Raw genomic sequence first — 26,871 nt, forward strand, 5'->3', positions numbered from 1 at the left:
AAATAGTGAGCAGGAGGGCAAGGTGTCACGAGCCCCTCCACAAACCACCACGCTGACCACCACGGCCTCCTTTGGGGACGGCTGGTGGGGAAAAAACAGGATTTCCTCTTCTGGGGCCAAGGACTATGGGGCACAGAGCCTGGGACTGGCAGAGCGGCTGGGAGTGGCCCTCCGGCACAGAGGCCTTTCCTTGCTCTTCCGGCAAAACCGGCTGGGCTGGTCGGCTGCGCTCCCCTCCCGGCCAGCTCCAGCATGCAGGGAATCCTCCGGGAACCCTCACTGCCACGACCCAGGGAGCAGTGTGGAGGGATGGCTCTGGCTGCACCCACTCCGCAAAACCGTCCCCAAATAGGGGCTCAAGGTGAGGATGAGGAGGGAGGCAAGGATGTGCAGAGCCGCAGCAACTCCATCCTGGCATTCAGGGATGCAGCCAAGCAGGGACCGGGACTGCCTAAGCTCTGCATGGCACCAGCCATCCAGTTTATATGAAGCTCTGCATTCACATAAACCTGCTTCTATGCCTATTATTTGCTTTCTAGAGAAGATGAGGTTTGTCTAACATTTGCCTCCCTAATCGGCTCTCCGAGCAGACTCTTCTCTGCACCATTTGCTGCTCCGCCGTTATCTTGCTCAGCAGATTTGGATGGAGAACGAAAGTTGTTAAATGTAAATTCCACCTTTTACCTCCACTCACAAAAAAGGCGGAAGTCATTTTCCCCCTGAAAGATAAAAGCTGAGCAATGGCAGCAGTGGCGTCTCAGCCCATTCTCCTCCCAGCCGTGCAGCTCCCTTATCTGCTTCCAACTTCCATTCTCTTAACAGTGAAAAATGGATTCTTAAAAAATTCACATCAGAATTAGCAAGCACATGAGAGCTGGCCGCACTCTGCTTATTAAGATGTCAGCTGCAGATAAACTGATGTCGGCTACTATCATCTCAATGCCCCCTCCAAGCCAAATCCACTGAGATCCACCTCTCAGGCTCTCTGGGCCAGTTTGCACTGCTGCCTGAGATGGGGCAGAGCCCCTGGCCCCTGCAGACAGCAAGGCACACCCAGAGTCATGGGCAGCCCCCCCAGATGGGCAGCAGGGATTCTGCCTGTCCCCCATCTCCTGTGCAAGCCTGAGTTTCCATGGAGTGGCCAAGGGAATGCAACTTATGAAAGGGTCTGTGTCTTGCCTGCGGGAAGCACTGAGACCAGTCTGGCATGAAGCCAGACTCCCCATGGACCTTGGGTCCCAGCCTTCCCCATAACCCAGAGCCTTGCTCTCACATACCCACCAGCCCTGCTGCTGCCCTTCAGTCATGTCCTGCAGCCCAGACTCTGGCTGCACCTTCCCACACATCCTTTCCAACCTCATTTTAGCAGATGTGACATCCCAGGGCCCCAGGTGACACTGTGGGCTCCTACAGCTTGCAACCCTTCTAGGCTCCCTCCTCCCTTGAGGAACCGTGGCAGCGAGCAGCCATATAAACGCTCCCCGGGTTGTCCCTGCTGCAGCCAGGCAGGAGGGGAGCTGGGGAGGAGAAGAAAGCCCCTACACTCACCTGGAGGACAGAGTGCCCCACAGGGCTGTTTTCAGAGAGCTCCGCCTCATACAGGGCCTTCTCGAACTTGGGCGCATTGTCATTCATATCCAGGATAGTGATGCGAAGCAGGGCGCTGCTCGCCCGCGGTGGGTTGCCTCCATCCTGCACCTTGATGGTCAGATCGTAGGAGTCCCACTGCTCCCGGTCCAGGTTCCCCATGACAATCAGCTGTGGCTGCTTCTCGTCCTGATCCTCCGCCACCTGCAGCCCAAAGAGCTCCTGTGCCTCTGGACCAGCCATCAGCTCGTAGGAGGCAACACCGTTGGGGCCTGAGTCCCTGTCCATGGCCAGGGGGATAGGGAAGAGCGCCCCGATGTTGGTGTTTTCAGGGATGGAGAGAGTGAGAACAGGCGAGGCAAAGTTGGGGGTGTTGTCATTGATATCGAGCACCTCTATCTGCCCCTCAAGCAGGCGTGGGCTGCTGTTCAAGATCAGGTCAGTGATGGACACTTCAAACTCCAAGAAGCAGGGCTGTCCAGGCAGGAGGTGCTGGCACTCACGCAAGCTCTCCCGGTCAATGGAGGTCTCTGTGGTGTAGATGTCCCCAGTCTTGCCATCCACACGTAGGTACGGGGCCCCCACTTCCAGCTTGTAGAGGTGCCCCACATCCGGGAAGCCATAGTCAGAGGCCAGGCTCCCTATGAGGGTGTTGGGGGGTTGTTCCTCCTGCACTTTGTAGACCACACGCGTCCCAGAGACCAGGGCAGGGAGCTGGAACAGGAGCCACAGGCCCAGGCAGGATGCCAGCAACTTCATCCTGTGCTGCAGAGGAGCTGGAAGGAGACACAGACACCAGAGGTTAGGCAGCCCCAGGTCCCCGGGACTGCTCCACCCCAGCCCACTTCCTCGGAGTGTCCTTTTGGGTACACCCCCTGTGCCATGCACATGATACCAAAGCAGCCCCCTGAAGGGAAGGGGCTTCTCACCTGGCAGAGCTGGCCCCAGCCATGATCTCCTGGCAGCCTCCGCAAGCAAGTGCCCGGGAGGACCGGTCCTGGCTTGCAAAGTTCCTGCAACGCCCTGCTTGAGTGAGCAACCCAGTCACTGAAACCTCAGCCCTGGCTTCCTGTCACTTGCAGGAAGCCACTCCTGCCACTGTCCACCCTCTTCATCACCACGCAAACTGTAATTAGACCCAACGAGGCACACTAACAGGGTGGACTGCACGCAGCCTGCTGCCAGCAACCTGATGGGGGCCGGCCAGGCTCAGAGACAGCTTCTCACCACAGAAACATAGGAGCATTGTGTGCCACGAACTGCAGGGGCACTGCCTGCCACGCACAGTGGGGACACAGAGGCACTGCACATGTCTGCCAGCCCTGCAAAAACAGGAGCACCAAAAGGGGGGCAGGGGCTCTGCCTGCTCTGCAGGGATGCAGGGCTGCCACCCACCCAGCACTGCAGGGACACGGGGCAATGCAGGGATGCAGGGCCGCCACCCACCCGGCACTGCAGTGACACGGGGCACTGCCAGGATACAGAGTTACCTCCCATCCATCACTGCAGGGACACAGGGCACTGCCACGGCAGGGACAGAGCAGCACTGCTCTCCCTGCACTGCCGACACAGCAGCAGGGCTGACACAGCAGCACTGCCAGCTTCGCACTGCGAGATACAAAGGCACCACCCATCCGGCAGGAGCCAGGGATGCAGGAGCCCTGTGCATCATCCATCCTGCACTGCATGTGGGGCACTGCCATCCATCTGCACCCCTCGCAGAAAGAGGGGCACTGCCCACCCCTGTATTAGAGGGATACAGACTCACTGCCCATCCTGCACTGCAGGGCAGACATACCCCACAGGGCAGACCGCGTGCCTTCCCGCAGAGCAGCAGCACTGCACAGCCCCAGCACACTGCAATGGTAGGCACAGCATCTCCCCTCTGCTGCACAGTCACTAGGCAACCCCACACCCTGCACCACCAAATACTGTTCCCTTCACTCACTGCAGACACACTGTTCCTTCCCATTCCCTCCCACTCCAGACTGGGACACTGCACGCATGCAGTGGGTGCCCACCCTGCCCCACAGGGACAGCCCTGTGCTGCCCACCCAGTGCCAATGTCCACCCCACCCGCTGCAGAGGCAGTGACAGAAGTACTGCCCCTCTGCATTGCAGAGACACACACTGCACACGCTGCACCGCAGGCACCCAGCCACTGGAAACCTCCTCCCAGTATGCACACACTGCAGAGGCAGTGCCAGGCGCACCTCCAGCCCTATAGAGACTGTCCCCTTCTGCACCAAGCCACTTGCCCTGTCACCAAGCCTCTGCCTAATGCTGTGCCTGGCCACCAGCTTTCCCATCCTCTGCTTTCTGTTCTGGGAACACACCTTCCTCCAGGGTCCAGGTGTATGCATGCAGCTTCTGCTGAGCTGTGAGCATGAAGGTGTGCAGATCAGTTCACTGGCACCCAGAAACCCCAGTGGTTAGATGCCCTAAAATCAACAGGCACAAGCATCTGCCATGGCCACACAGCAGCAACCCTCTCTTGCCACTCCCATCGCTCACTCTCTCCATACTCTGCACCCAGCCTGTGGGATGGGTGAGCATTCATCCACCACCTCCCCTCCATGGTGCCACATAGCAAGTGCCTAATTCCTGGTTACCCCAGCATCATACAGATCCTCAACAAGGGGAGCATCCTGCACTGTCCACCCTGGTACTTCCTGCAAGCCAGCAGCTCTCAGTCCCTCCACCCCTCCACTTCCCCATGGACAAGTACCTCATCAGTGGCACAGAAGAGAGGAGTTCTCCCTCCACAGGTGAAAATACATCTCTGTTTCTGGAGATGAAACTATGGTCCTGAAGCCTAGCTTGACTCTGCTCCCTTGTCCTGTAAGCATCCTTCATGCAAAGAAGAGGTATTTCCACCTTGCTGAGGGCATGCATAACTGTCCAGACCAGTGCTGTGTGCAGATATCTCCAAGATGTATGTCCTCAGGAGGAAGGGAAGAGGCAAACTAGCCTTCTTCCATCCCTGCACCTGGCTGAGGATGGAGGAGGTAAGAAGCTGAGCAGAAACACAACGCATCTCTGCATCAATACAGGCAAAACCCAACAAGGCATGTACGCATACACATGTGTGTCTGTACTGAGTGTGCATGTATCCGTGTGTGCACTATGAGCATCTGAGTGTATGTGCACCTGCCCAGAGCATGACTGTGTGTCTGTAGGAAAAAGTGTACATGTGCACACATGTGCACTAGCAGGTTGTGCAGGCGTGCCACACGCGTGCACACACTGCGAGGAGCGCATCCATGCCTGTACCGGGAGAGCCTGTGCACCAGACACGAGTTTGCATTCCTGCACTGAGCGCATGTGTGTGCGCACAGAGCAACGCATGTGCCTGCATGGGGGGAGCACATGTACATGCCCCTGTTGCCACTGGGTGTGCATTTGTGTGATGTTACCCCATGCGGGTGTACTTGCACTGTGTGCATGTGGACGCCCTGGCTGGGTCACGCACGGGTCTGCCCGCGGCATGCATGTGCACTCACAGTGGACCCCACACACATGTCCACCTGCCTTAATGGGGTGTCCGAACCCACACTGAGCTTCATCACCCCATTGCCTTGTGCTCCCTTTGGAAATGGTTGTGCAGCAAGGATGGGGAGAAGGGGAAGATGGGCAGCCCCGGCTGCTAGGAAGGTGCTCCTGGAGGATGCCCCAGCCAGGAGAGGCACTTGTGCCCGCCACTGGACTGTTTGCACAAGCCTGTTTGCACTAGGCTGGGCCGCGACTGCCAATGACGTAGCACCATCCTGACTAAGCCTTGATGTGTGGTGGAAGAGCACAGGTAAAGGTGAAAGTCCCAACAGTCCCAACACGGGGCAATGCCTCGCATGGGCCTGAGCGAGCTGGGAGGGAGGACCGCAAGAGCTGGAAACGCCAGGAGCCCTGTGCCAGCCTGGAGGAGAGAGTCACCCAAGGGTGCCCAGCACCCATGCTTTCTGCTCTGAAAAAGGGGGTGGAGCCTGAACCCACACCCCATTCCCACAGGTGAAGGAAACCTCCAAAGCAGGGAGGCTGGAGGACGAGAGGGACTGGGAACCCAAGTGGGACCATCACCCCACAAATGACTGCCAGCAGGTGTGAGGGGCCCTGGGTTCACCAGGGTAAGGAATCCTGCTTGGCACCTAGGGGTGTGAATGACACAGCGCAGACATGAGAGCCCAGAGTTGGGCATGAGGAGGAGGAGGAGGAGGAAGCCTCCACCACCAGGGAAAAGCACGTCTGTGCAGGAGACAGAGGCTTCCCAGGGGCCAGTCCAAGGTATTGGGCTACTTTCCCATGGGATCTAAGGACCATCCCACACTTTCTTCTCCAGCGCCAGGCACCTTTTTCCGACCTGCTGGCAGAGCACAGAGCACTTAAAAATAAAAACCCCTCCCAAAACAAGTATTCCTCCACACAGACAATTCTCCCTACGGGGAGAGCGTGAGAGAGACTGAACCACATGAGAGAGGCGTTAGTCACGCTGCTTAATGCATGACTGGGAAGCTCTCGGAGGACAGTGGCATGCAAAATTCTACAGAATTCAGCCATCCACCCCCCAAAAAAACAAGCCCTAATGAGAGAGAGGTTATAAAACACCAAGAATTTAAGAAACTGTTTGAACAAGACTGTGCTCCCTGTGATTCCCACAGCCCCTTGGCCCCGTTCCACAGAAGGCAGCACCGCTCCGGGAATGGGCACCAAAGTCCACCCTCTTATTGCTCCCAATGGCTGATTGTGTGGCTCGGAGCCATGCTTACAAGTCTATCCAAACCCTGCACTGAGTACACAAGTACTAATCCCCCCCTACCCCCCTCAAGCTCTGCTCTGATGCTCGGAGCTGGAGCAACATCCGAGCAAACGCTAATCACAGCTCCACCGGCTCCACTCCGCACGAGAGGCTGAGATCAAGGACCATATTGTCCAAAAAACGGCCACTGATGTTCAGTCCTGCATCAAAGGCATGGATGGGCTGAATCCTGGGCATTTTGTGGCACGTCCCACAGTTTCCTTCGGCTCTGGCTGCCACTGCGGCTGCTCAACATTTATACAGGCTGGGCCCAAGCGCCCCGAGTCAGAGCACCCCACAATGAGGAACCTCACTTGCTTGTGAACACCTTTGCCCCAAAATCATCTCTTAGGATCTGCACAGTGATGAAAAGAGGGCGAAGCCCCTAGCCCTCCTTCCTCCTGCCTCGTTCTCCACCTCCTTTCCAACTCTGGCAGCCAGCAAGGAAGAGACCTGTCAGAGCCTCGGTAGGGCGGCAGCCCCCACCCTCCTACCCCGCAGGTCTCCCACAGCCCCCCCTGGATCCTGAGGGCTCCTGTCCCTCCCTGCCACCATCGCGCTCGCCATCCCGGCCTGGAGGAGAGTCCTGGGGGAAGGCAAAAATGTCGCGGGCCTGAAACACCCCGGCAGGGCCGCAGGGAGCCGGCAGCAGTGAAAGCGGCTCTTCTCCAGGACCGCAGTCCAGAGGGGCTGGGGGGACCTTGGGGAGGAGGGATAGGGGACCCCCTACCTCTCAGGGTGCTCGGGAGGGCCGCGGCTCCCGGCCCCCACCCGCCCCCGCCAGCTGGGAGGGAGGATGGAGGCCGGGCTCCGTTCCCCGGCCGCTGCGGCCGAGGCTCCCCGACACCCGGCGGGGCTGCCCGGGCTGAGGCTCCCGCAGCCGGCAGCGCCCCGGCGGCGCCGGCTCCGGGCACGAAGCGCCCCGCTCCGCCGCTCCCCGGCGAACCCCAGGGGATCAACCGGGCGCCTCCTGCCAGCCCCGCACACACACACTGCACATACACACACATACACGCACACACGCAAACACCCGCGGAAAACACACGGGAGCCGTTCTCTCGGCACCGGCTTCACACTCAGCCTCGCGTACAGGCAAGGAAACAGGGATTTTTCTAAGGCGCAGGCACGCACGCCCCACTGACACGCTCACTCGCACACACACCCTTCTGTAACACACACCAACACACACAGGCAGCCCGCTCCTCGACACGCACACCACTCGTGTAACCCACACCCCAGTGGCACACGCACAGGCACCCCGCCACAGACACAGGCGTGCACACCTGCCAGACCCCTTCGCCCCGTTCCTCGAGCACGCACACACACACACAAACACGCACACGCACAGCCCCGCTCCCAGCACCCAGCGCTCGCCCCGGTTCCCAGCCGGCTCCCAGCTCACCCGCAACTTCTCTCGCTCCCACGCACCAGCGCACCCCGAGCCGCGCTCACACTCCGGGCGCACACACCCGGGGGTGGATGGGGGACACCCACCCAGAACCACCCCCGACGGGAAAAAAACCACGCGCTCACCCCGACACAGCCGCACACCCACAGCCACCCCACGCCACCCACCCTGCCCGGGCCGGGGCTGGCCCCGCTCCGTGCCGCACAACAAGTGGCAGCGTCGGGCGGGACCGGTAACCGGGAGCCGCCCGCCGCCGCTGCCCGCGGAGCCCCGCGCCCCAGTGCCGCCGCCCGCGCACCCCGGCGCGGAGAGGCGCGGGATGCTCGCCAGCGCCGCTCCCGCCGCCGCCCGGCCCCGCGCTCCCACACAGCGGCGGGCTCCCGCCCGGGGCATCCCGCACCGCTCCGCAGCTCTCCGCGGCCGCGGGTGGGGGCTCCCGGTCCTGCCGCAGCTCTTACTTGGATGCGGACGGCGCCGCGCTCCGTGCCGGCCCCTTGCGCGCTGATCCAGCGGCGTCTGCATCGCCTCCTCCCCGCCGGGACCGGGCTCCCCCCACCCCCCCGGCTCCTCTCGATCGTTATCCACGGATGAAAACCAAATTTAAAAAAAAAAAAAAAAAAAAAAAAAAAAAAAAGAAAAGGGGGGGGCGCAAAAAAAAAATCTCCCGTGGGAACCGCCCCCCTCTCCCAGGCCGGGGCTGCGGCTCCTTCGGCAGAACGGCGGCGGCAGGGCTGGCGGCAGCCCCGGTGGGCAGCTCCGTCCGTGCCCGCCTCCGTCCCTCGGTGTGTGTGAGGATGTGCAAGGGAAGCGCAGCGCAGGCACGGCCCCTTCCCCCCCCGTCCCCGCTGCCTCCGCCTCTCGCCGCCACCACAGGGAGGTGGAGCTCCGGCTCCTTATCAGATCCCGAGCCCAGCTGGGCCGGGACGAGCGGGCATCGGCTGCCGGGCAGAGCCGCCCGCCCGTCGCACCGCGCACCGCCCGGCTCCGGGCTGCAGGCACCGCGCCAAGCCCCGTGGCGATGGAGAAGGGGGGGGGCTCCGCAGCCCCCCGGGACTCCCTCACCCCGGGAACCCATCCACTCCTCGCCCGCACACGGGTGGGACGGGTCTCCCCTTTCGCTCCCCCCCCCCGGTGCTCTTATTTATTTATTTTTCCACCTGGCGCTTCACACCCCTGCAGCCCCGCTGCACGCGGAAAGGGGGCCCGGCTGGCAGTGCACCCCGCTGTGCTAAGGGGAGGGCCCCTCTGTGGGAGGGAGCCCAACCGGGGGGCTGTGCCCACCCCTCCTGGGATCCTCCCAACCGAGCAGGGCTCCTGGCAGGCTGTAAGCAATGGCTCCTGCAGCCCTGCCCGGGTGAGGTAGTGAGGCCTGGTAAAGCAACTGTCCCCTCCCGTCACACCTCAGTGAATCATGCTTTTATTGCAGGGTGTCAGGACTTGGGAGCAGAGAGCACCTGCAAGCTCCAAAAGCACCTGCAAGCTCCTGGCTGCCCTTGCAATGCCTTCATAAGCTGTGCTACCTCATCTGGGTCCTCACTTGCCTGCTGGCCCCAGTGGGACCTCAGATGCGCGAGTGCAAGTCCCAGGGGGACTGGGGACAGTGTGCTCCAGGGATGCCCCTTCCCTCGATGCCTCCACTGGCCTCTGTGTTCCTGCAAGGAGAGCCAGTGCTCCCTGCCAGCAGGCTGGATCTGCAGCCTGGCCCTGCCAAAGGCCTCAGCGCTCTCAGGTAGGGATGCTGGGGTGGCTCTCTGCACCCTGCAAGGACTGGGCACCCCACGGGGCTGCAGGGCCGCTCACCAGGTAGCACTTGTCTTCTCAGCCACTTGTAGTGCAGATTTCTCGCCAGGATGCTGGTAAGTCCTTTCTGCTTCGCCGCAGCGTGAGGATGGGAGCATTGCTTCCCGCTGAGCTACGCCAACCTGTTGCGCAGCTCCCTTCGCTGCACACATGCTCAGCTCGGCTGCGATGACTGCACCATCTAGAGGCTGTGCCGGCCTGCTCGGAGGAGCCCTGCTTTTCCCCGGCAACAAGGGAGCTCAGCCCCTGGCAGGGCTTCTTCCTGCTGGGCAGGAGAAAGGGGCTGGAGAGTCATCCCCTCTGGGTGGAAAACCCTGCTCTTCTCCGAGACTTTCCTGTAGCAGCGCCATCTCTTCTCCTGCAGAGATGTCGGCTTCTCCGCATCAGTGTGCTGGGTTTTTTTCTTGGTGTCAATTCTCATGAAGCCAATTTAGCAGAAGATGTGAAGTGAGAACCCAAGGAAAGCCAAAGCCCACCATGGAAGGGCAGGGAAAGGAGCTGTGGGGTTTGTCAGGGTTTACCCTGCTGATACAGCGTAAGCCAGGGATCTGGACAGAGAGAGGGAATTAAACTCTCTGGAGACAATGTGAGATTTAATTTGTCAGTCACTGGCAGTCCTCCTTGGAGGGCTGGAGAGCTGTAGCAAAGTGAAGAACTGAGGAAGTGACCCTGTGGTTCCAAGGCTGTCTGTGGAACAGTGAAGGCAAACTTAAGAGATCACTGGTGATCAAAGGTTTCCATTTCGCAAGAGGCACAGGTAGTCGATAGGCAGGCTGCACAGGGAGCAGCCGGGGAAGACCAGCATGCACGCAGTTCACTAGATGACGCCTATTTATAGGGGACCAGTGCCTGCCATCTGCAGCCTCTGTTCAGGCATGTTCCTGAGAGGCAGGTCCAGGCTCTAAGAGTATGGGGAAAAAAGTGTCCCAGCCTCAGGAGCCACCTCTCTGCAGCACAGAGGAGCTGCCTGGCAAAGCCCTCACAAAGCCCAGACAGTGCCAGCAGCACCTGATGGCCAGGGGAGCTTGCGGGACACCGTGTCCAGGTCACTGGAGGCCTGGCATCCCAGGGGTGATTTGTCTGTCTCTACCTTCCTCCTCTGCACGCTGCCTTTGAAAGCGGCCAGGCTCCTCCCAGAGTGTTCCTTGCCCTCTGACAGCAAGGAAAGCCTGATACTGGCATTGCCATTCCCTGTCCTCCCTTTGCTTGGGCATTATACTATGAGTCACCAGACCTATACCATTCCTGACCAGCCTGGGAATTGTCTTTGCCATTTTCCAGAAAGCAGGGCCAGTCTAAGCAATGGGAAACCGTCAAACTGCAGGTTTGGCTGCAGAGTTAGTTTGTGAGACCCTCCAGATACTTCCCACCCACCTGCCCTGGTGCTGGCAGTGCCACCGACCCTATAGATGCTGCTGGAGGTACTGGCTTGCCCCACGCAGCCCGTACCCCATGCCGGGATGCTCTGGCATCACACAGAGACAGCTGCTTCGTCGTGCTGGTGGGGCCTTGTCAGAAGAACAAAGCCTGTGAGGGAAGAGCATCCAGCTAAATCTCTGGGAAAGCAAGAAGAAAGAGAAACACGGAGAGCAAATGAACCTTACAAGAGAATAAATACCCCCTCCCCAACACACACACGCAGCAACCTGGCTGCCGTCTGCTGCAAGGAGTTCAAAGGCTCTTCTATTCTTTCTCTCATCAGCTCTGGGCTCCACAGGAGAAGCAGCAGCACAGATTTGGGCAGCAAATGCTAATAACACAGATGTTCTGAAAATTCGCTTGTTTCTACAATTAAAAAGATCCTCAAAACCCAAATGCAAGGAAATGAGCATATTAAAGAACTTCTCCACATGCCTACCATGTAATGAAGGGCTGCAGGTTTGCGGGGGAAGGGGCTAGGCGGTTTCAGCCCAATCCGGAGTGTAAACAGGGTGCTGGGGGAGAGGCGCATCCCTCGGACCATGCCACACTGGCAAGCGCAGCCAGGAGATGTGCTGGCTGCGGGATGCAGGCAGCCAACTCCCATGCTGGGATCGATGGAGGGGCTGAACGGCTCGGATGGTCGCTGCCTGTCTTGCCTGTGGGACACTTGCTGCCAAATTATTGGGAGATTGTTTTTATTACTGTTTTAACTCTTTTTTTAACCTTGTTTTTCTCTCAGCTGCACTTTCACTCACTCATTAATTTTGGTATTTTTCTCACGGTATATAACCCCTGTCATGGCTGCCATGGCAACAGGAGGGAATGTGCTCAGCGCTAAAATATCCTCTCAAAAATAACAAAAATAAGACAACAGAAGCAGCTTCTGTGGGCTGCTGCAAATGCAGATCTGGCCCTGCTTTGTGGTGACGGGGGATGAAAGATCCTGCAAGCCAGGGAAGCCCCTGAGCTCTGGTCCTCCCACAGCGCTCAGCCCATCTTGCATCTCAGGGCCACACAGGCTCCACCATTGCCATGCTGGAAGCTACTCCTGGGATGGACCCTTGGGGCTGAACATCACGGACCTCCTTGTCCAGCCTTGAAAGCTCATCCCCTTCCTCAGGGACCACCGTCCCCAAAATATCCCTGCAAATGAGGAGGAAACATAGGTATAAGCTAGGAGAAAGGGGTGAGGGTATTGCTCAGGGGGTTTTGCTGGTCTCCAGTGGGTTTTCGGTCCACATGTGGATCCTTGGGTTGAGGAAGAAATGGTGATGTGAGGTCCCCAGAATCAGGAGCTGCAGCCAGCTTGGTGGCATGGATGTTGGGGCTTGTCACACAAACCTGTTGTCTTTTTCTGACAGGATTACCGGTCTGGTTGAGAAAGGCAATTGTGTTGATATAGTACACTCGTATTTCTCCAAGGCATTTGACTTACTTCCACCTGACATTTTGATTAAAACTTGCATTATAAGGAATTAACAGGGCACATATTAGATGGATTAAAAATGCTTCCTTGGCAGATCTCAGAGGTAGTTGCTAATGGGTAGATATCAGTAAGTAGCACTATTTCTACCTACCTCCCCCCCGGGGACCCGTTCTTTGTCCACTGCTATTAAATATTTTTATCAATGATGTAGATGAAGATATGAAATCTTTGCTGGTAAAGCTTGAAAATGACACCGAGAGTGATGAGACAGAAAGGAATGAGGATGGTTTCATGCTGAATCACCTGGTTAAATGGTCAGGGTGCATTTGAATACAGATAAACACAGGAATATATCTGGAAATGAAGCTTGCATGTTAAGCCTGCAGGCTAGATCTTGGAAAGCAATGACTCTAGGCATGCCTATACAGGGTGGAGATACGAACACTGGCTTTTAACCAGCAACCACGGGAGCTCATTTGAAGCCCTACCAGGAGTATCTGCCTCATCCAGCAATGCAAATTTGTCCGTGGAAGAGGAATTAGGGATCAGCGTGAACAGGTACCCCAAAATGAACTTGGTGTGCCCTGCTGTGGGTGTCTGAAAGGGGAGCGCTAGTAAATATCTCACTGCTGGAGCACTGTGTCTGGCACCCACACTCAGAGGAGGCAGGGAAATACCAGGAGAGCTTGAAGGAGCACCACAGACCTGACCACAGTCTGGAAAGCCAGACCTAATGATGTGATGCTAGTTAAAAAATATGTTGTCAGGTGATCTGAGGACCTGGCCTATGTCCTCCCATGTGGAAAAGATAGGGGGGAACCGTTAAATCCCACAGAAAGGTGTAACAAGAGCAGGGCTGGAGCTGAAGAGAGGCAGATTCAGCCTTGAATTGAAAGCCAGTGTCCTAGTGGTGAAAGCATTTGAAGGTTGGAAGAGCTTTTCTCAGGGAGATGACAGGCTCACAGCATTGCTCAAGCTTTTGTAAAGAGATTAGATCTCTTTTTTCGAAAGAAACCATTTAATCCAGCTTCTGGGAGAACTCTGAGGCTGACGTGCAAATGGGCTGGGGTGAGTGACCTCCCCTGGCCTCGCAGGGCCCAATCCACCTCATCCATTCCCTTCTCAGGCTGTTAGGAACAGATTGTCTGCAGTGCCCTGCAATTATTCAAGCAATGATTAATCAATCTCTTGCTTCAGGGTCCAGGCCGACTTCTGCAGAGAACAGGAAGGTTTCTCCAGTCTCCACCTATCTTCTGTGGCACCAGAGATTTCTTCAAGTAGAAACAGCAGAGCACCAAAAATTAAACCCTGCTAGCAAATTGAGCTTTGGTGCTCAAAGCCTGAGCTGATCTTGGTATTCAGGCTTGAGAGGAGCTTCCCAGAGACTATCAGACTATCAGAAGCCCGTGGGGATGCTCAGCTTCCCTGGGCTGTGAGCCACCCCCAAGGAGCAGCTCCTGCTGTTCCCAGCACCATGCCCATGCCAGACACTTGGGCTGAGGTGGCCTCCCTCCCGTCCCCTAGCTCTGGCACTTTGTTTATTCCCCTGCAGACTCAAATTCTTGCTCATGGGGCTTAGCACAGGGGTTCCTGGGCAGGAAGCAGTGAGCTGTGCTATGCAGGAGGTGTGGGGGGGTCCTTTAAATCCCCCTTCGCTGCCTCTCCACCCCTACACCCCTGGACCTGGCAAAGTGCAGGTCTAGGAGCAGGCACCCTTGGCCATGCCCTGGCCAAGACACTGGTGTGTTCATGTCCTGCTAATGCAGGAGCTGCTGAGAGTCTCGCAGAGCTGGCCCAAAGGGAGAGGCTGGAGAGGAGTAGGAAGAGGGAAGCACTCTGGAAGCACAGTTTTGCAAGGATTTAGCTGAATCTACCATGTCCCCACTGCTTTCTAAGCTGGCCTCACTTCCTCTGGAGGATCTGCTACTCATACTTCCTCTGCAAGGAGGATTACACCCATTTCTTGCTTTTGTTAGGGTCCAATGGTCTCCTGCTTGTAAGCCCACCTCCAGCCAGCCTCCAGCTGCTGCTGGGAGATGGTCCAGCCCTGGACACAGTCTCTGCAAGCAGGCACCGGTGAAAGGGGGTTTCCACATCCTCAGAACAGGAGTTGTCAGCTGTTGGGGTAGCCATGACTTCTCCCCACAAGATCCTGCCTTTTGGCTGCAGTCTAAGGGAGGCAGGAGGAAACTTGGGGAGAGGAGATTGGATCAGACTTGCCCTGCCCAGCATGACTTACACAGGGGACGGGAGATACAACAGCAGGAAACTTGGCTCAGGCTCTGACTTGTCCACAGACACTGGGCTGGGCAGGAGAGGAGCTGCTCTGCGTACAGAGGAAGGGAGGCTGGGCTCCCCTCACGCCCACTCCTGTTGGGGCAGACACGTCTCGGAGAGCCCTGGCCAGCCATGCTGTCATGCCACTTACATGACAGCCATGCTGTCATGACACTTACAGAAGCAAGTGTGCTTTTGTAGAGCTCAGGGTTGCATCAGGGGCAGCATCATGGAAGGGAGGGTGCTAGGTATTGACCGTGGGGCAGGGACCATGGTGGGGGCAGACAGACCATGTGCATGGACACCAGAAGATGGAGAGCTCAGGGACGGCATGGACTTGGCAGGAGATGGCAGGAACAGACTGAGAGGTGGGGACCCGAGGCAAGATTAGCGGATGGAGACAGCAAAGGGGAAGGGAGGTGGAGGACAGGGACCCCAAGGTGCCATGAGCATCAGCAGGGTAGAAACAAGATCACTGTGGACACGGAGGGCAGGAACAGGGAGCCCTGGCACTGGGACCTCATGGATGGGGGAGACCAGGGCAGCACAGGCTGGGAATGGAGAAGCACTGAGGCCATGTGGGCAGTATCTGGTGGGAGGTCAGTGTGCTGCCTGCTGGAGCTGGCATGTGGCCTCCCTGCACCACCAGGGAGGAGCACAGGCAGAGGCTTGGGGCCAGCTGGGGTGGGAAGTGACAGCAGTGGTGGACTTGCGTGGCCTTTGCAGTGCTGGGATGGAGGTTAGAGACTTGTGTTTGCTCTGACGGGATGATGCTCTCCCTTTATCTCTGCTCTTTGTTTGCTCTGCAATATCCCAGAGCCAACACTCTTCCAGGCCAAAATCCAGAGACATTTGAGTGAGACTCCAAGGGGAATGCAGTGCTAAACAAGTGACAAACAAGCTGGGCTCCGCTGAAAAAGTCTAACCAACACCCTCTTGCATGGGACATGGTTCCCAGCAGTGGGAGCCCTGCATGGCAGGATTGGCCACAATGGGCCTGATCCAGCCCCATGCAGAAATAGCATATCCCTAAGGGAGAGAATGAGCCTGAACTAGGAGATCTGCAGGTCTGGAGTGTGGGATCCCTATGTCAGGATCTTCACGTGGGGCTGGGGTACATGAGGATGATGGATGTGCCTGTGCTGGTGTGGGGATCCCTGTGCTGGACCTGAGATGCAATGGGTGACATACTGGGGATGGGATGCATGTCATAAGCATCGCTACGCTCTGTACCAGGGCCCACCATTTACACTCCCTGCTTGTGCCTTGGTTCCAGGTTGATGGATGCATCGCTGACACAGAGCACACAGCACATGCCCATCCTGCTTCCCCTTGTCCCTCAGCATCACCACCCTAGGCTGGGATCCAGTGTGGGCCTTCGCCCCTCTTGCCCCTTGACAAACTACTTCTCTCTCCAAAGCCCAGGAGACCCCCTGGACCATGCAGCAGCGTGTCAGCTTGTTTGCTTGGTGCCACGCAGGTGAGTGTGCTCTCCCCACAAGCAGGAAGGCCAAGGAGGCAGTGGAGAGGTGGCAGGGCTGTGTGGGTAGGGTGGCAAGACAGCTTTGGGGCAGGTTCATGAGGAGCTGTGAGCAAGATGTGTCCAGGGAGACTAGACTTTGCCCATCCTGGTAAACAAATAGCATCAATTGCTCCAAAGCAATAACTGACTCAGTCATCTGTTTCTCTTGCTAACAGACACAACCTGAAGGTCCCTGAACTTTTGTATATTTATTTTAGGACAAAAGCATTAAAGGGAAAATATCAAACAACAAATAATCTACATGCATACTGGCTTCCCAGGCATTCTCTCCTCCCCAGGGCATGCTGGCAGGTACAGCCTGTGCCGGTGAGTCCCAGATCACATAAGCATGTCTGCCTGTCCCCAAGCCCACAGCAAGATTGCTCTAGTCCCTCCACATCCACTGTTCATCCAGCATCTCAAAGCAGAACAACCCAGTCTGGGTAGTTTCCTCCAGGAGGTGAGGCTTTCTTCAGAATCCTTTGCTGCACTGGCCCTTGCATTTATTTTTCCCCTCCAGATAGGCCCTATGGGTCCTGGGGACTTGAGAATTTTTGCAGCACCTTATTGCGCAGGGTGCCCTTTGAACATCTACAGCATCTCTACATAATCCTCTAAAACACGCCTTTGTTGGCTTAGTATTGAGGCCAGTTCTATTTAATATCTTTATCAATGATCTGCACAAGGGGATCGAGTGCATGCTCAGTAAGTTTGCAGACGACACCAAGCTGGGCAGGAGTGTTGATCTGCTCGAGGGTAGGAAGGCTCTGCAGAGGGATCTGGACAGGCTGGATCGATGGGCTGGGGCCAACTGTATGAGGTTCAACAAGGCTAAGTGCCGGGTCCTGCACTTGGGCCACAGCAACCCCATGCAACGCTACAGGCTTGGGGAAGAGTGGCTGGAAAGCTGCCTGGCGGAAAAGGACCTGGGGGTGTTGGTTGACAGCTGCCTGAATATGAGCCGGCAGTGTGCCCAGGTGGCCAAGAAGGCCAATAGCATCCTGGCTTGTATCAGAAATAGCGTGGCCAGCAGGACTAGGGAAGCCTCACCTGTCCTCGGCACTGGTGAGTCTGCACCTCAAATACTGTGTTCAGTTTTGGGCCCCTCACTACAAGATAGACATTGAGGTGCTTGAGCATGTCCAAAGAAGAGCAACAAAGCTGGTGAAGGGTCTAGAGCAGAAGTCTTATGAGGAGCAGCTGAGGGAACTGGGTTTGTTTAGCCTGGAGAAAAGGAGGCTCAGGGGAGAGCTCTACCACTACCTGAAAGGAGGTTGTAGTGAGGTGGGTGTCAGTCTCTTCTCCCAAGTAACAAGCAGTAGGACAAGAGGAAATGGCCTCAAGTTGCACCAGGGGAGGCTTAGATTGGATATTAGGAAAAATTTCTTCACCGAAAGGGTTGTCAAGCATTGGAACAGGCTGCCCAGGGAAATGGTTGAGTCACCATCCCTGGAGGTATTTAAAAGATGTGTTGATGTGGTGCTTAGGGCCATGGTGTAGTGGTGGACTTGGCAGTGCTAGGTTTATGGTTGGACTTGATGATCTTAAAGGTCTTTTCTAACCTAAACAATTCTATGACTCTATGATTCTATGGTTGTCTTTCATGCCACACGATTGCCAGCATGTAGCCAGTTAGAAATGAATTGGAAAAGCTCTGTGTTGATGGGCTTTGTCTGAGGGGGGAAGTTTCAGCCTGGAGGATGGCTCCTTTGGCCTCAAGCCTGTTGAGGTCACCAAAGTGCCCAGCTTGGGATAGCTCCAGGACCACTGACCTGGTCCAATGCTCACCAGCAGCCCAGTCACTGTCCCACCAGGAGCTCCAGCTTCAGCAGTGATCGCTCACACTTGCAAACAGCCTTATTTCATCTCCAGAGGAAACTTTTCAAAGTCACCCGAGGACTTCGATTTGGGAAAGGTTTTCATTCCTGTGAAGATAAGAAACGCTCTCTTGGCACGGTGCAAGGGCCCCTGAGAGGCACCACAGCCCACGTGCATGTGAGCCTGGCAAGCAAGAGGGTGAGAGAGCAAGGCAGGCAAACAAGTGCATGCCCACTGCCTGCAGTGTGCATCACTGGTAGCCTGGCACAGGACAGGAGCTGGCCCTGCACTGCTGGAACCAGACCCTGCTCTCTGCCAGGGCCAGTGATGATGTGGGGTGACCCAGAGATAGGCTGTCTCACCCCCTGGGAAATGGGGTGGCCACCTCCAGGCACTTGGGACAGGGCTGGCAATGTGTGACGGGGAGGTGTCTCCTTGCCAGGGTCTGGGAGGGAGGTGAGCAGCACGCCTGGTGTGGCCTCTTGCAGGGATGATGGTGCAGTGGTCCAGGTGCTGCACGCAGCTCTGGGCTCCACTGCCCAGGGGCTTGTTTTAGAAATGGGTGAAGTATGTCCGGGTTTGAGAGATGTGAAATGAGAAAGTGCAAGAGGGACAGATTGATGGGATGGGCTGAGAGCGGGGTGTCAAGAGCCACGTGGGGACTGGAGAGGATAGGGACCAGGCTCTCGAGGCAGTCTGTCTGTCTCTAGGGAATGATGGGGACAGTCATGACTGGGAGGGGACCTTCTTCCTGTTACCCTCCTTGCGGCCAGAGCCTTGCCCCAGCCCTCCAGCCTCGCCCTGGCCCAGAGTAATCAAGGCTTTAATCACAAGAGGCTTTGAGCTGCAGGATCTAGGGGCCAAGAAGAAAAAGCAATCTTGGCGTCTGGGTCTTCTCCATAGCAAGCAGTAAAACTAATGTCCTTAGACAACTTGGAGAGGAGGTTTGGATAATGAGATCCCATCCATCCAGCTGAGGTCTCTGGCAAAACCACCATGGCCCGGCCAACAGGCAGAAAAGAAAGCCTTTCGGAAATCAAGACATCCCAAGCCTGAGTATGGAGATGGCTCTGTCAGAGGGATGTCACAGGGAGCTGCAGCCTTGGTAAGAGCTGGAGGAAAGTGAATTAAGTGCTGCATGGCAAGAAACCATGGTCTCTCCCACCCAGCAAATTCAATGGCACTGTGCATAAGATGTGAAAGCAACACAAGTGGAGCCAAGGGTGGGAAGTGTCACTGGGGTTAGAGAGGGCTGTGCATGCCAGATACACATTTTCAAGCAAAGGAGTAGACGAGCAGAGAAAGGAAAAACACTGGAGAGTGTTGGCATGGCTCTCAGCGAGACATTTTTAGTGAACCTGATCGCGTTACGTTTTGCTCACAAAATTAAATCTCTTGGCCTGATTACAGCAATGTCACTTGGTCCTGGAGTGGGCTGAAAAGCTGCATGCAAAGGGTGTTGTGAAGTGGTGCAAAGAGCTGGTCAGCGCCTTGTGAATGGTGAGGAAGGTGAAGGGAGCAGCGTGCCGGTGTCACCAGGGTGCTCTGTGATGGGAGGTGGCAGCACGGGAAGGGAGGATGCAAGGCACAGCCAGCACACAAGGTGCTGAAATGCAAGTGGGAAGGAGACCCTGTGCTCCTCTCCTGCTCCCTCACTCAGTGCAGGGGCTGCCCTGTGGGTTCAAAGCCCCTCAAGCTGAAGCAGGGTGGGTCCCAAATGAAAGCTCAGCTGTTGGCCCTTGTACAAAGCCCACTCCACTTCAGTGTGGCCCCACAGATGGTTGTGATGGTGCAACTAAGGAAGGCATTGGAGATACGGCGAGGACAGGGCAATTGTAACACCATGGCTCTGCCACATCAGCCCTGCATGGACACCAGCACCAGATCCCCTGGTGATGTGCACGGTCTGTCTTGGGGACGCCTGAGAGTGCAAGTGCCTCATGGAGCACCAAGAGGCTCCTGAGCTGCCTGCAGTTGCAGTTTTAGCTGGGCTGAAGGGGCAGTTCCCAGGGTGGGCAACGTGTTCCTCTTCCCTGCCCTTCTTTTGCTCTTTGTGACTCCATGCCTGTAGTATTAGTGTCCTGTGAGACACCAGACAGGCCCAGCTCAAAGGGGGTGCAGTTAAATCAAGGACACTATTGAGTTTGAGGATTGCATTGGTGGAGCAAGAGAGGGCAGGGTTAGGCAGGAGTGAACTGGAGAGATTCTGGGAGTGATGGAAGGAGCACAGGAGAGCCTGGGAGACCTGTCCTACTTTTTCAACAGTTAAGAGCCGGGGGGGGGGGGTTGTCCCTCTTGATTTCTTGTCCTCAGGCCCCTTGGCATATGCTGTGGGAAGCTGCAGTGGGGATTTCCAGACCAGCATCCCTCCAGACCAGCCTACAGTCTCTGTGGTGCCCCATGTAAATGCTCTAGAGAAAGGTGCATGAATGCCCTGGGGCACAAGGCAGGCAGAGGAGGCCCTTGAGGGAGGTGCTTGCTCTTCTTTCTGCCAAGAAAAGCCCAGGCCGGAAACATTCATCTGTGCTGGCTGCCTGCCTGTACCCCTGCCTTGTAACAACGGGGAGCTCAGCGGGACTGGTTTGGGGGCACAGTGAGCTCCAAAGGACTGGAGCAGGCAAAGAGGTACTCTCTGGGCATCAGGACCTCTGCTGATGGGTCCTGAGGGCCTGAGGTTCCGCTGGGGGCTTTGTCACAGAAGGCATTATAGAAAAGTCTTTCTCATCTGTTTTTTTGGGTGTCTTTTTTCAGTCTGAGTCAGGTATTTAAAATCCCATGGACCTTTCGATGCCCCTCCACCTAGTTAGGAAAGTGGGAGTGGAGGAAGCGATAAAACAGATCCCACAATACATTTTTATTTTGCAATCCTATTGTTAGCACTGAAAAAATAGAACCCAAACCAGCATCAATGGAAGGCAGCATGCCCAATCCCTGCTGGTGAAACCAGCCCACTCGGAGACACCCTGGCTGGCTGCAGGGGACTGATGGCTATTTGGTCATTTGGGTGTTTGGTTTATGTTCCTTATATTTCAGCCTCGTTTTCTAAGGAAGTGAGGTGACTTTAGCTCTTGGCTGATTCCACCACCGAGGGTGAGCTCTGCAGGATTTATCTTCCTTGAGGCATCCCCAGAATGGGTGGCCAGATGTGGGGAGGTGCAAAAGGTGCCTCAAAGGAGAAAAAGATACAACATGAGCGAACGGTAACCTCCTGCATGGCTGCCAGCATCTTCCTGGCACTGCAGTACCCCTGAGCCACGGTGCTGCCGGCAGGAGCCAGTTCTCAGTCAGGGGCCGGATCCTAATGTGCAAACATGCAGAATCACCAGGGATGGAGCTGCTCAGTGCTCCCACAGGCTCTTCCTTGTCTGTGTGTGAACAGTAGGTTCCCTTCTGTGCTTGAATGTGCTCCTTCCTCCCAGCAAGCGCTCCCTTGTTTGTGCAGAGCATCCACGTGGGGTGCAGCATCTTGGGGAAATGAAGAGGGAAGTGACTCTTTGGAGTGCAGTGGCAAAGCTGCAGGCCCTGGGCTATGCTGAGTCTGACCTGCTGCTGTAAGCATGAGTGCCAGCGGCTTGGCAGAGTCTAAACCCCTCTGATAAGAGTTCTGCTCTCCCCGAGGTCCTGAGGTCTGCTCACAGCTTCTGTGGCAGCCCCACCTGCTGCCAGCCCCTCCATCCTGGCCCCAAACTGTTCCTCTTGTTGCACAGGCACAACCTGTGTGTCCATGAGGGGACCAGACAATCGAATAACCTGGCCTAGAAAAGATGAGCTGCTCAAGTGATGTGCACTTGTTTGAAGTGGCTGGATATGGCAGCTCAGGAAGCCCTGCTCTACAAGATTTCCAATTACGTTTCTGCATAATTGTTTCAACCATTTCCTCGCACTGAAGCAAAACTTATTGGTTTGTAATCCCCAGCACACCCCGGGGCCTTCTTTAAAATGTAGGCCCAGCATTTACTGCCCCCGGTCTAATAGTTGGAGGATGTGAATTTTGTGTTATTGCTAAGAGCTTAGTCGCTTGGTTTTTAGCTCTTTGAGGACTCCAAATGTGTCATCCAGGCTTGGGGATTTTCTACCTTTTGTGCGTTCGAGCATCGCAGTTTTGAATCCTCCATCTCTGCCTTTTGCTTCCCCACCTGAGGAGGATGAATTTGGGAACACGGCTACCTGCTCCTGCACAAGGATTTCATTTCGGGATACCCCCCTGTTTGGCTGGGTGGTCCTGCAGCTCCACCTCATTTCCTCCATGCCCCCATCCCCAGTAGGCTCCCCTGTGCATGCGTTGCATTGACTGTATGTGCTCTCAGCCATCTCTGCCTCCCGATTTCCATCCCATGTTTTAGCCGCTGCATTTTCTCTTTCTTTCTGTTAGCTCTCTGGAGGTTAATATCTATTTTCTCAACAGCGTTTAGCTCAAATAATCTCATGCATCTGCCAATAAGAGTAATATGAACCTTCCCTGTTTGTCTTCCCAGTTGTCCCCAAAGCACTGTTAAGCAGGCTCGAGCCCGAGTCCCATCACATTGCACAGTGCCACATTCAGGTCTCTGCCTTTCCCACAGCTCTGCAGGGCCAGGCTTGAGCCTCCTTCGTCTCCATCCACCACTCCTAGGAGATGTGTCACAGTGAGAACTGCCCTTCCTTCAATCCCAGGCATGGCAGGTTTAACCACCTGCATCCATGTCTCTGGGATTGCTTTGTGGGAGTCACAGCATCCCTGAAAGGCAGGATCGGAGGCAAAGTCATGATCAGGGACTGAGGTTAAACCTGGCTTGTGAGAGACCTACAGGGGAGGACAGCCTAAATGGGAACCTCCATGGGAAGGGAAAGGGTATGCTGCCCTGCTCAGGGAGAGGGCTTGAGCTCCTGCTGATGCTAGGGCAAGCATAAGCTTTGGGCATGCATAAATGACATGCCCTGTGTGGCCTTCCAGCTGAGGTGGCATGGCAAGGCTTGGGAAGTGGGTGCACAGGGGTGCACAGGCATGGAAGGTGGTATCACCTGTCATGGACAGTACTGGAGCAGCAAGCTGATACCCCAGCAAGAACAGCTCCTGCAGTTGCTGTTTCCTCCCACCCCCACCTGCAGCCTCCTCTCATTTTACAGGCACCGCCAGAGCCTACCTGCCTCCTGTTCCAAGTGCCCCTCTGCAGAGACCATGCCACGTGCCCAGGGGACTGCTCCCAGCAGGATTTTGTGATCTTTCCCCATGACTTTCCCATTTCCGTAAGCCTTTGTGGAGGGATGGGAAGTGCTGAGCTTCAGGACGGTCTGCCAGCAGGCAGGAACCTGTGCAGGGTGGAGGGCTCCCAGGAAGGGAGGCTGACTGTGTTCAGCACAGACAGATTTCTTGCAGAGCACCAGCATCTTCAGCCAGAGGAGAGGGACATTGCAGACCATCAGTGTCTTGCCATGATTTCTGCTGATGAGCACCTGAGGGCCTGGCCCCACCTGCACAGTCCAGGTCAGCAATGAGCTGTTGAACACATGAGTTTCCCGCACCCTCCCAGACTGTCAGAAGTTAGGAAAGCATCCCTGGCAGCCCCCCATGCCCTGTGGGGTCATGCCTGGGGAGACACAACATGTGATAGAGTAACAGAAAAATGGGAATATGTCTCCACAAAAGTCCAACTGAAGCTTGGGAATGTGGTGCCAAGAAGCAACCTGTGAAGCCCTGCACACTTGGAGCATGGACAAGTGGCTTCTTCCACAAGTCCCAAATCCTGGTGCTGCTGTCCACATAGGGATGAAGAAAGGCTATCTGTGTTAGACCTGCTGCGGCTCTTGAGAAAACAGAAGGGAGCAATGTTGGGATCCAAGCAGCAGTAGATCTGATGGAGCAACAGCACCAAGGGGAGATGTGTGTCACCAGCACCAGCAACAGCTTCCCCCTGCTCCAGAGATGCTTCACCCTGCTTAATCTGGGGATCCAAGGCCCCTCTGGCATCCTCTTAACAGCACCCTGCTGTCCAGCTGCCTCCCTGCTGCAAACTCAGCCCTGCGCCATGCTGATCTGTCAGGCAGGAGGAGGCATCAGGCCAGGGCAGCTTCCTAGGACTGCCAGGTGTGGCACCCCAATGGCCTCTCCCAGGACCCTGCCATCCCTGGCCACCGGCTGCTGTGGGAGCTGGTGGCTCCATTCCCAGCCTCTGCCCCAGCCACCTCAATTTCTGTGCAGCTGTGAGCTGAATGGCACTGTTGATGGATGCTTGGATGGGCTGAGCCATCTACCCATGCTGGAGCTCCCAGTGCTCTCCTCCACGGACAAAGCCTCTTGAGTGGCTCTGAAGTTGCTGATTTCCACAGAGGAGCACTGAGCACCCTGGCTGTGAGGACACAGCCTTCCTTTGGTTATGCATGTAGCATCTCCAGACAGGGATCTCCTCTAAGAGGCAAGGCCACCACAGGGTCTCTGCAGAGCTCCCAGGGGAGGACACACACGGCTGTGCCATGATGCTACCCAGGCAGAGAAGAATAGCAGCAGAAGGCTTGTGCACAGTTATGCAGTAATATCCAAATCTGCTTACTGTCTGCCGCTGTGATTGAAGGAGTTTCTGTAATAATGTATTAGCTAAAGCTTCCAGATTATCCCAAAAACATCAGCTTTAACAAAGGGGTAATGCCTCTTTAATCCCCACATGATCCCAGTTCCCAGTCTCTGCAGGACATTAATTCATGGCTAATACACAGACCCCAGGCAGGCTGCTAATGTGGGCTGCATCCGAGGCAGGGGCCAGCGAGCTGCACGCTGCTCCTGCCTCACCAGGCCACTGTTTTGTTCCCCCTGCTCCCTGGGGGACCAAAGCAGATCTCCAGCCTATCCCCATTTTCTGAGCAGGACTCCTGGCTTTGGCCAGCTGCGGTAGATCTCAGGGCATTACAGGATGCTCCCCTCTTCCCTGCACCATGAGACAGGCAGGCTCTTGATGCTGGGTGTTGGACATTTGTTCCTCACCCCCACGTCCCTGGAGGAGGACAAGCTGGTGTAATCAGCTGCAGCTGGTTTTGTTGCACTTGGCAAACAGCTTCCTTGAGGCTTGCTGGCTGGAAATGCCATGGGCAGGGCTGACGAGGGCTGCTGGCTGAGCGCGGGAAGGTGCATCCCTTGCAAGCACCAAGACTCCAGGGGAGGCTTCACCCTGGCCCCATCCCTTGTGCCAGAGAAACTGTTGTGTCTTCTCCTGGGAGCTGGTTTTTGGAAAAAGACTGTTCAGGCTGTTGGCGGACGACAGCCTCCTGAGGCCCAGTGAAGGCAGGGCTGCAGGTCCAAAACCCAGTGTGTGTGGAGACTAGCGAGGAGACAAGAAAAGACAGGAGCTGTATGGACAAACCTAACAGGATATGTGGACCACGTGATGCCTGTCCCCTTCAGCAGGACCTTAAGAGCCAGTCTGCCCCACTGAGAGGTTGTAAAACACCATGGAAATTGCTGTTGTCATCCTGGAGTGCTGCAGCCTCTGCTCACACCCTGATACCAGCCCAGCCATGTACAGGATGAAGCTGGTTCAAGGAGAGGTCCCTCGTGAAACAGCTTCTCAGCCTTCTCCTGCACCCCGTTCTTGTTCTCCTCCAGGCCCAACTCCATGAGCATAAGAAGGGGCTATAACTGAAACTATTAATGGTGATGGTCCAAAATCTGCTTTATCAGAGAAGATATTGTGCCCTGCAAAACTATGGTTATCTGGTGGCAACATCTGGCTGATTCCAGCCAACCCTTCAAAAAGCTTTTTTTCTCCATGGCACAGAAAGCAAACCCCCTCCATCCTGATCTGCTAGGGATGTGCATGTGGTGCCAGCTCTCTTGAAAACTTTTGATGGTGGGAGGGCAAGAGAGGAACCATGGGATTTCGTAGGTACAAGCACCCTGGGTGGGCAATGCCCTTTCCACTGCCCGTCCCTCTGTGAAGCTTGGGACAAGGCTACAGCGCAAAGCACAAGGCAAAAGGCCAAGGAAAACAACCCCTACCATGGCAGCTAAGGCATCAGAGATTGTGGCTGTCCGGCCACACACGTGTGTGATCCCTGGCCATGAAAACTTTGGAGTGGTGCTTTCCATTGCACTGGTCATTCCCCCACATAGCCAAGCCCCAGGATCTGCATCTACAGGCTGCTCCAGAAGCAGTTGAGACACCTGTCTTGGAGCTACCCAAGAACGTCACAAATTGTCTTCCAGAGGTATCCATCTCCCCCACAGCCTATAAAGGGACAACTCAGAGCCGACTCAACGGGGAGGCAGTTTGAGGACACGTCCTACCCCATCTGCTGAGGCCAATAGCAATCTGGGTGAGGACCTGAGCACAGTTCAGCTGCAACCTTTGGGCAGGCTTTTCTCAGTTTCCTCTTTTGATGTGTAAATCGTCAGCTACCTCAAAGAGCTTCATGATGGCTGAATTCAGCAGCAGGTGCCTTTTTCAGATTTTTCCTTTCTCAACAATTACCTTTCTGGTATCCACGGTTACTGGATCATCCTGCATCAGGAAGGTTTCTCTGCCTGCTCGTCCATCAGCCGGCACCTGTGGGGTATTGCTCCAGATCCAGTGCTGGAGACACCCAGCTGCAACAAGAGCAGGAGGCTTCAGGGTCCCCAGAGAGAGGATCTCCCCTGGTTGCCTGTGATGCCTGACTGGCCTCAGATGCAGCCTGGCTTGCTGGGAACATGCAGGCACCTGCGCTGACCATACCTCTGTTTCTGCCGCTCCACTGTGTGCGTACAGACACCAGTGTTGCTGAGGCACCAGTGTTGGCTGAGCTCCTGAGGAAATACGCACATGGATCCATATGAACACATAAGCTCCCACCATGTGGGGATCCTGTTTGGACAT

General features: G+C 56.0%; 1 protein-coding gene across 4 annotated transcripts in view; it reads right to left on the reverse strand.

Annotated features, from left to right (window-relative positions):
* Nucleotides 1-9,694, reverse strand: part of PCDH1 (protocadherin 1) — a 54,645-nt gene extending 44,951 nt beyond the window's left edge. For 2 of the 4 annotated variants that reach the window (XM_072871764.1, XM_072871767.1), the window contains exons 1-2: nt 8,243-8,571; nt 1,549-2,363 (exon numbers count right to left, since the gene is read on the reverse strand). In XM_072871764.1, the coding sequence (XP_072727865.1) occupies nt 1,549-2,363; nt 8,243-8,306 (879 nt within the window). In that variant the 5' untranslated portion in view covers nt 8,307-8,571. Of the gene's footprint in view, nt 1-1,548; nt 2,364-2,516; nt 2,714-8,242; nt 8,572-9,584 lie in introns of those variants that run through there. The other 2 variants (XM_072871765.1, XM_072871766.1) reach the window with 2 other exon arrangements.
* Between the last annotated feature and the right edge of the window lie 17,177 nt (nt 9,695-26,871).

This window comes from Ciconia boyciana, chromosome 9 (genome assembly GCF_034638445.1).
Source record: "Ciconia boyciana chromosome 9, ASM3463844v1, whole genome shotgun sequence".
NCBI classification, from domain to species: domain Eukaryota; kingdom Metazoa; phylum Chordata; class Aves; order Ciconiiformes; family Ciconiidae; genus Ciconia; species Ciconia boyciana.